Genomic DNA, 9,477 nt, shown 5'->3' with positions numbered 1-9,477 from the left:
GATACCATCATACTATCTGAAGTCTCTGTGGAAAAGCTTAGTGAAATAGTTCTTATACATCCATGAAACTTTCCCCCTCTCTAATTAGCAAACTATCCCACTTATGAATCATTTCACAAAGTTCCTTTCTGTCTTATGATCTTATGATCTCAAGATTTCAGAAGAATTTTTCATATCTCTGGTCTTGAGATCAAGAGAATGTTAAAAGAAAGAAATAACAGAAATGCATTATTGAAAAGAGTATTCTTATCAACTGCAGTCTCCTCTTTGTTAAGAATCTAAACAAAGTAAAAGTGAGATATATATAGCAGCTGTACCAGGCTTGGAAATCTGTTATATAAAATCATAAATCTAGAGCTAAAGGGACCTCAGAGGCTACCTCTTCTAATTTCCCCATTTTATAGCTGAGGAAATTGAAATCCTCAAATTTTACATGACTAGACTAAAGTCATACAGGTAGTAGACAATGTAATTGACATTTTCCAGGCAAAGCAATGAAGTTTGACTCTCAATATGTATACTTTTGTGTTGTAGAATGTCCTTATCAGTCTGTTCTTGTAGCCATGAATCTTATACAACCCTAGAACCGCAGTGTTAGGGGAAAGTCCAGAAATAATTTAGGTCAATATCTGCCAGATACAGGAGTTCTTTAAATGTCCCTGGCAGCTGATCTTTTGCTAAAGGACTATGCCTAGTCCCTTAACATTCATGAACTGTTCACCTAGACAAAAGAATGATCTGGCCTTAGCCTTTAACTTTTCAATGGTCATGCCTCTAGCTTTTGTAATAACTTCCAGAGGGGACATAGAGAGTAGTCTTCTCATATTTCAGAGTTCTAACTTATGTTTTCATCTGTTCTTGTAGCACCCCTATCCCCTCACTTAATACCCACTACTTCATGGAGCAACCATGTCTCCTAGGGAAGCATAAAATTCATATGAAGAGCGTATAGATGGTCAACCAGCCAGGAAATCTCAATTATGGGCCTAATCCTAGGAGGGAAATTATCCTTCCCAAGACCATGGAAGGAAATGTTAACTCACTTGATAGAGCAATACTTTGGGACAAACATTCTTACCACTCGGACTCGGATCTCCTTAGTTTTCACACCATAGACAATGGGATTAAGTGCTGGAGGCACAAGGAGATATATGGTAGACAAAAGGATGTGCACATATGGTGATACATGGCCAAATCTGTGACTAAAGAAAGAGAAGAAGGCAAGAACATAGAATTCAAGGAAAACAAAAATGTGGGCTGTACAAGTATTGAATGCTTTGATCCTTGCCTCTTTCTGAGGAAGGCGGAAGATAGCTTGGAGAATCAGGGTGTAAGAGACAAGGACAAAGACCATATCAAAGCCCAAGATAGAAAAAGCCACAAACAGACCAAAGGCCTTATTTATCCGGGTATCTACAGCAGCCAGCTTGACCACAGCCATGTGCTCACAGTATGAATGAGCTACAATAGTGGAATGGAAGAAGTGCAATCGTTGGAGCAGCACAGACACCACACTCACCAAAATTATAGCCCTGGCTGCTACCACCCCAACCAGCTGACCCAGAACAGATGGCGTGAGGACAGCTGAGTGACGGAGGGGGTTACAGATGGCCACATAGCGGTCAAAGGCCATGGCTAACAGGATACCTGATTCCATGCCCTGGAGGGCATGAATAAAGAAAAGCTGTGTAAGACAAGCATCAAAAGTCATGGTGCAAGCACTGAACCAGAATATGGCAAGCATCTTGGGAGCTATGGAAGCACAGAGACCCAGATCATTGGCAGCTAACACAGCCAAAAAGACATACATAGGCTGGTGGAGGCTGCGTTCTGAGGGAATAATTATTAACAAGAGGACATTGCCCAGCAGGGCCACTATGCACAATGCACAAAAGGGGAACCCAATCCAGAACTGCACGTGCTCCAAACCAGGGATTCCAATCAGGGTTACCATTGGAGGGTCTAGAGATGAGGTGTTGGGCATCTCCATGATGACTAAAGATTTCTGACCTCACCGAGTCTTCTCAGGTTTGTCCAGAGAGAGGAGACTGTTGGTATGATGACTGGCTTTGGAATGACTAATCTTACTGCTCTCACCATCCAACAGGAAGCTCAGTGTTGTAGACTGGAACTTGAGCTGACAGAGAACACTGTTTGTGACCAGAAGGCCAATGTCAACAACAGGATTAGAAACAAGAGGACAATAAGATAGGGCTCTCCAGCGATTCTCCCCTAAGTCATTTCCTAAAGGCAAAAAAGAGAGGGATTGGTAAATGAATGCTCACTATGACATTGTTTGCTTCTTGAGGGGTTGGGAATTGGAGTTAATGTGTAAATAGACATGATAACTCTAGGAAACCTAGTTTCTGTGTGTGTGCCTTTTGGTTTTAATATTGGGACTTCCAGTAATTCCTGAAGGATATCCTTTCCCACTTATGAACCCTCTTTTTGGATCAGTTCGGTGACTTAAAGACGGCATACTTTTTTTTCATTCCCAGCAGCTGAAAATATCATCCCAGCTATAAAGAGTTAGTTGTTCATGGGATTTGAGTAGTGATTTTTCTTTAAAGGATTATAAAAAGGGGGAAACTTTTTTTAAATTGCAACTAATCCTTATAGGTGGTAATTTTCTTCTATGATTATGTCTTGTTCATCAGCAGCAGCATCCTCAGCTATGTATTTAAAGTATTTCTGCTTTTGTTAATTTGTGATGAAAGAATTTTGAAAGTCCCTCTCTCCCATGTAGAAATCCTGAGGAATATGTTGACAAGATAATTTGAGAGTAATTCTCCAAATATCCTAACAACCTAAACCACAAAAGATATGAACAATGATTTGAAGAACAATATACACATCACTTATGCTTTGTAAAAAAGATTAGAACTGGTTTCATCACTCAAGAAGTGAAAGACCCAACCTAAATGAAAAAAAGAAAAGAAAAAGATAGTCTGTTCCTGGACATCAAAGGAAATTGGTATAATATCTCTGTATTTTTTCATGCCTAGATTCTACTCCCTCTTCAACTCCTTCTTTTAGAATCTTTCAAAGGTTACCTTAGTTTCAAAGTTTAATTTCTTTCAAAGCTTCACTCAAGAGTCATCTCATACATGAGGTCTTTTTTGGTCTCTTCTCCTCACCAGGACAAATGAGTATAAATTTTCAGGAGTAAAAAGTGATGTATTAAGGAAGATAGAGCTCCAGGAATCTATGAGTGCTTATCTTTTCCCATCTAGAGTTCTCCTTTATAGAAGAGCTAAGGAAATTGATAAAAGTAGGCCAGGACAGATGACATCTAAAGAAGCATTTATTAGTGGGAAATAATTCTCTGAAATAAACAAGATGCTTAGAGGCATAATATGTTCAGAACCATTAGAATGATTATACTGATTCATTTATAGACTTTGGAGGTAAAGGACAAACTAGATATCAATTTGACTTTTTTTTAATGGAGGACACATTTTTAATATATTTTATAAGGCAATAGCTTCATTGTCTGTGATCACATTTTCCATTTTCCTACTCATGGAAGAAAAATATATGATTCTCACTTAGAAATTGGGGTGGATTTGAGGCAGCTAGGTGGTACAGTGCATAGAGGACCAGCTCTGGAATCAGGAGGACCTGAGTTCAAATCTGGCCTCAGACATTTGACAGTTACTAGCTGTGTGACCCTGGGCAAATCACTTAACCCCAATTGCCTCCAAAAAAAAAAAAAGAAATTGGGGTGGGTTACCAAAAGTTTGGATTTATAACTATGCACATTCCCTATTTCCTAAATACTTTAGTGTTCTGGGGATGACATTCAAATTAGCTGAAGAAACCACAAAGGGAATGAGATGATATGAGGTTGTGAGCTCCAAATTGAGAAGGAAATTATACTAGCCAGTTCTAGAGAAGGATTTCTTTAGGGAGGTAAAATAGACTGAAAAACTGGGAATCACCCATTCTAGTCTGAGTACAGTATAATTCAACATCATAATAAATATTTATGGAAATAAATCTTTTATAATCACATTAACTTACTTGAAAAATCTATTCTTGATGTTTCACAGAAATACACCTCAGAGACTGAAAGAACCTTGCAAAATAGTCTAGTTCAAAGAAAAAGTGAAAAATAATTTTCCAGAACATCTGTTGATTGTACCCTTCACTTGGTAAGATCTCTATCAACCTCTAGTTTCTGTGTTCTCTTATGATTTAAAAATCTAACGTAGTAGATTAACTTCCTGTGTATCTACATTAGTCTCTTTAGACAACTCCTGTTCTTCTTCCTTATTGGATTTTTTTTTCTTTTTCTCTTCTAAATTTCGTTCTTGGGAACTTCTCATTCTGTAATTTAGGTCCAGAGCAACAGCTTCACCAATGAAAAATGGCCAATGTGAGGGTTTTGCAGCCAGATGTTATGAAGAAAGAAGTTGTATGTCACCAAGAGCTTCTCTCTTCCCTTTCTGTGATGCTATCACATAGGTGGAAGGTAAAGGTACCACTTCTCCTTAATCAAGGGCATAAGGTAAGAAAAAAAAGTCTAACTGTAGCCAAATAATTGGATGGATCAGAAGACAGGCTGATAAACTACAGGCCACAGTTCAAACCTTGCTGTCCACCAATTTTCCTGTAGTGTATAAGCTAAGAATGGCATTTACATTTTAAAATAAAATTTCATTGGAACACATCTACATTTATTTGTTTGGCATATGTCTGCTTTAACACTACAGCAGTAATGTGTAGCATTTGCAACAGAGATAGTATATGGCTCTCATCACGTGCTGCTGTTTGATGCACTACAGATTTAATGGGGTTTTTTTGTTTGTTTTTGTGAGGCAATTGGGGTTAAGTAACTTGCCCAGGGTCACACAGCTAGTAAGTATCAAGTGTCTGAGGTGAGATGTGACTCCAGGGCTGGTGCTGTATACACTGGGCCACCTCGCTGTCCCACTACAAATGTAATGATGTCGATATAAATCAACAATGCTTTACATGCCCCATGTGAGTCAATACCGTGATATTAATTTTTTATTATGAGCTTACATCCATCATTCCAAAACAAGAAAAAGTTAAAAATGTATTATTATGGTTTTGAGCTCAGGGCCAAGATTTAAATTTTCTGCATGAGAAGAAACACATTCAAGCCACTATTATGGAATAATGTGAAACTGATTTTCACACTTCCCAAATGATCAAAAGTTAAATAAATTGAGAAATAAGGTCTTTATCTCCACACAAATTTTTGGTAAATATATATTCTGAGTTCAAACTACATTTCTATAAGTATTTATCAGAACTTTATGTAGCTGCAAAAGACTTTTGACCTTTCAAAATCCATTTAACTATGCAATTGAGGAGCTTCCATCTAACCTTCGATTAGAAGTAATTAATTTGCGATCTAATTGCATGTTAGAAGGCAAATGTTGAGAAAAGAATCTAATATAACCCTATAAATGTCTTTCAAATGATGCATATTTTTACTTAAAACCATATGATCATGTATTCATATCAGGATTTAGAAGTATATATCTGCATGAAAATACATTTTCAAAGACTCAGTATGTAATATCCTTTTATCTTATAGTTCAGTTGTTATCAGTCACATCTGCCTCTTCATGACTCCCTTTAGGGTTGTTGTTGTTGTTTTTTTTTTTTTTGGTGAAGATACTGGAGTGGTTTGCATTTCTTTCTCCAGTTCATTTTACAGACAAGGAAACTGAGGCAAACAGGGTTAAGTGACTTGCCCAAGGTCACATAACTAGTAAATGTCTGAGGCTAGATTTGAACTCAGGTCTTTCTGACTCCAAACCTAGCAATCTATCCCCTGAACTATTTAACTGCTTGAATATACTATTATAGATCAGCATTAACAGATGAACACTGATAATAGATTTTCTTGATAGGTAATAATAACTTTGAAACTTAATTAAGCAAAATGTTATTCCCCCCCCCCAAATTCCATTCTTCTCCTTAGTAGACTTGTATTACCATAATAGTACTTAATTATTATCATTATATTTTTAATTTTATTTATAAAAGTTTATGGATTATTTTTCTCTCTTGTTATATGAGTTCCTACATATTTTCTAGATTTTGCTCTTGGCCCACAAAGCCCTAAATATTTAGGCTTTTAACAGTAAAGGTTTGCTCATCCCAGGAATAGAAGGTTTTCCAATAATCCTAAGATTATTTAATGATAAAATCTAGAACATTTCAGAGAGTAATAGTGAGCCCTGGGTCCCCAGATTAGAGTATTATATCCTAGGAGATGGAGGGGAATGGATATTGGTCAATCAATTATAAAACAATTAATATGTGCCTAATATGTGAACAGGTACTGAGCTAGGTGCTGATGAATCCTGGCTTTTTGTGAAAAATCTCTGTTTTATTCAAGAGGGGTCACTCAAGGGATTGGAGAGATAAATGATGAGAGATCAGTAGCAAAGAAACACCTAGCAGTCGGAGAGGAATGTGAACCAACACATCAAAAATTGCTTACTCACATTGGTCAGTTCTGGTGTGCGTGTGGGGAAAAGAACTTTGTGAACACAAAGCAAGTACACTAACTTTCTCTCCTTGAAGATGACCTAGACCCTATTTTCCAGGTTGCCCCTGAAAATTATTTTTTTTTCTCTTCCCAAGAGAATCACAGAATGTCAAAGCTGATAGGGAACTTAGAGATGAGTAAATTAAGCTCCTCATTTTATAGATTAGGAAACTGAAAGCTGTACTTGGGGTGTAGCGAGGGGGAGATGGAAACAATACTTGTTCAAAAGCACAAAAATATTATATGGCAAAGTTGGGTCTTGAAAGCCAGGTTTGCCAAACTATTTTTTTTCTTTCCACTAAACCATTGATTCATAGTCCCACCCCACCAACCCATCACAGCTCCCCTACAAATATTGGACTCACCAAAATGAAACTGGAATCCTAGCTGAAAATAGATAGTGACTGTCATGGGGAAGTTCAAAGAGCTAAGTCAACTTTTCTGAGAGCATCACACTTAGTCAGATAGGTTATAGTGGTTCAGCCTCCATGCTTTTACTCTGGGAGTCCTGGAACTTGCTGAAAAGTGAGCTACTTCCAAGACCATTGCTGGAGACTAGACCATTAAAATTGTGCCATCAAACCCTCTAGGACTGATTGAGGAACTACCTTGAGGCCCAGAGTAAGAGAATAGCATTGTCCCTCATGGGATAAAACCAACCATGGAATTAAGATCTGGAATATTTCAAAACATCACAGATGTCAGTCCCTTTTTAAAGTGACCAGGAAATTTAATCTCTTTAGTGACTATAGGACAGAATGATCTGAGTAGTAAGATCTCTGTTGTCTGGGTGGTCCTAGAGTATGCCTTGCCCATGTCCTTGCCTCTTGAAAAAAATTATAAATATATCAACCACATGTATACATTAAGCTGAGGGGGTGGGTTTCTAAATACCTCCAGCAAAAGGAATCCCACAGTTGATTGTCCTCCATACTGGTGTTTAGCAATTCATACTGTTTGGAACTTTGTGTTTTTGTTGTTAATCGGTCATTTCAGTTGTGTTCAATTCTTCATGATAAAATTTGGGGGTTTTTTGGTGAGGAGACTGGAGTGGTTCACCATTTCCTTCTCCACCTCCTTTTGCAGATAAGGAACTGAGATGAACAAGGTTAAATGACTTGCCCAGAGTCACACAACTAGTTAGTGTCTAAGACCAGATTTGAACTAAAAAAGATGAGTCTTCCTGAGTCCGGATCCAACACTCTATACACTGCACCACCTAGCTGCCCATGTTCATATCTATGTCTAATCTAAGTAATTTTTGTTTCAGTGTCTTCCCTTCCTTTGATCAAGGCCTTAGTAAAGGACTGATTTAAGCTATATGTATTTTAAAGAACTTTTAAAAAATTTTCCTCAATGACGAGCAAAAACAATTTTAACATTCACTTTTTTTTATAATTTTGATGTGCAAACTCTTCTCTTCCCTACAATATATAGATAATACATGTGCTATCATGCAAAACATACATCTATACTAGCCGTGTTAAAAGAGAACACAGATGAAAAACAAAATAAAACAAAAAAATCAAAAAAGCAAGAAAAATAAAGTAAAAAATGTATTATGCTTCAATCCGCATTCAGAATCCATCAGTTTTTCCTCTGGAGATGGATAGCATTTTTCATCATAATTCCTTCAGAATTTTCTTGGATTTTTGTATTGCTGAGAATAGCTAAGTCATTTACAGATGACCATCGTACAACATTGCCATTACGGTGTAAAATTTTATGTTGGCTCTATTCACTTCACTTTTCATCAGTTCATACAAATCTGTATAAGTTTTTCTGAAGCTATTCTGCTCGTCAGTTCTTATAGTGCAATAATATGTCATCATAATCATTGTTCAATCATTCCCTAATTAATGGACATCCCTTCAATTTCCAATTCTTTGGCACTATCAAAAGAGCTGCTATAACTATTTGTGTGCTTGCAAAACCTTTCCTTTTTTTTTGATCTCTTTGGAATACAAATCTAGTAGTGGTATTGCTGAGTCAAAGGGCATGCACATTATTATAGCCCTTTGGGCATTGTTACAAATTGCTCTCCAGAATTGTTGGATCAGTTCACAACTCCATCAAAAGTGCATTATTGTCCCAATTTTTCCATATATCCTCCAATATTTTTCGTTTTTCTTTTCTGTCATATTAGCAAATCTGATAAGTATGAGGTGCTACCTCAGAGATGCTCTGATTTACATTTCTCTAATCACTAGTGATTTACAGCACTTTTTCATATGACTATGGCTAGTTTCGATTTTTTTTTTAAACTAAAATTTTGAACTGAAATACGTAAAGACAAAAAAGAATACATTTCCATGTACACAACACAGCATAAAAAAGAGAATTCACTATGAAACTATAAATTTCCATTTTTTGGGTTTTTTATGAAAAACTATATAATAAGTACCACACATCATTTTCAAAGCTACTCTACTAGAAAGCAGAGTTTTATAGTGAATCCTCTTTTAATTTTTTTTTTCTGTATACATGGAAATGTTCTTTTTTTGTGTCAGTTCTTTCTTTGGATGCAGATAGCAGCTTCCTTCATAAATCCTTCATAGTTAATTTGAAGATTTATAATATTCATAATGACTTAGTTGCTCAAAATTGTTCTTTAAACAATATTGCTATTATTATATACACCATTTGCTTGGTCTGCTAATTTTGCTTTTCATTATTTCATGCAAGTCTTTCCATTTTTTTCTAAAACCAACTAGCTCATCATTTCTTATAGCACAGTAGTTTTCCATCACAATCATATACCACAAATTCCTTAGCCATTCCTCAATTGATGGACTTTCCTTTTAATATCCCTTTTTTGCCACCACAACAAGAGCTGCTATAAATATTTTAGAACACACACGTTCTTTTCCTTTTTCCTTAATCGTCTTGGTAAACAAATCTATTAGTGGTATTGCTGAGTCAAAGGGTACAGGTAGTTTAGAATT

The 9,477-nt window shown here is 36.4% G+C and overlaps 1 protein-coding gene across 1 annotated transcript in view; it reads right to left on the bottom strand.

The window, feature by feature from the left end:
- LOC114032053 (olfactory receptor 52A1-like) overlaps nt 1-1,990 on the bottom strand; it is a 2,979-nt gene extending 989 nt beyond the window's left edge. The window contains exon 1 of the mRNA XM_027847260.1: nt 1,067-1,990. Within this exon, the coding sequence (XP_027703061.1) occupies nt 1,067-1,990 (924 nt within the window). The remainder of the gene's footprint in view (nt 1-1,066) is intronic.
- Between the last annotated feature and the right edge of the window lie 7,487 nt (nt 1,991-9,477).

Source organism: Vombatus ursinus, unplaced genomic scaffold (genome assembly GCF_900497805.2).
Source record: "Vombatus ursinus unplaced genomic scaffold, bare-nosed wombat genome assembly UNPS02015397.1, whole genome shotgun sequence".
NCBI lineage: Eukaryota > Metazoa > Chordata > Mammalia > Diprotodontia > Vombatidae > Vombatus > Vombatus ursinus.
This window is presented reverse-complemented; position numbering and strand designations above follow the sequence as displayed.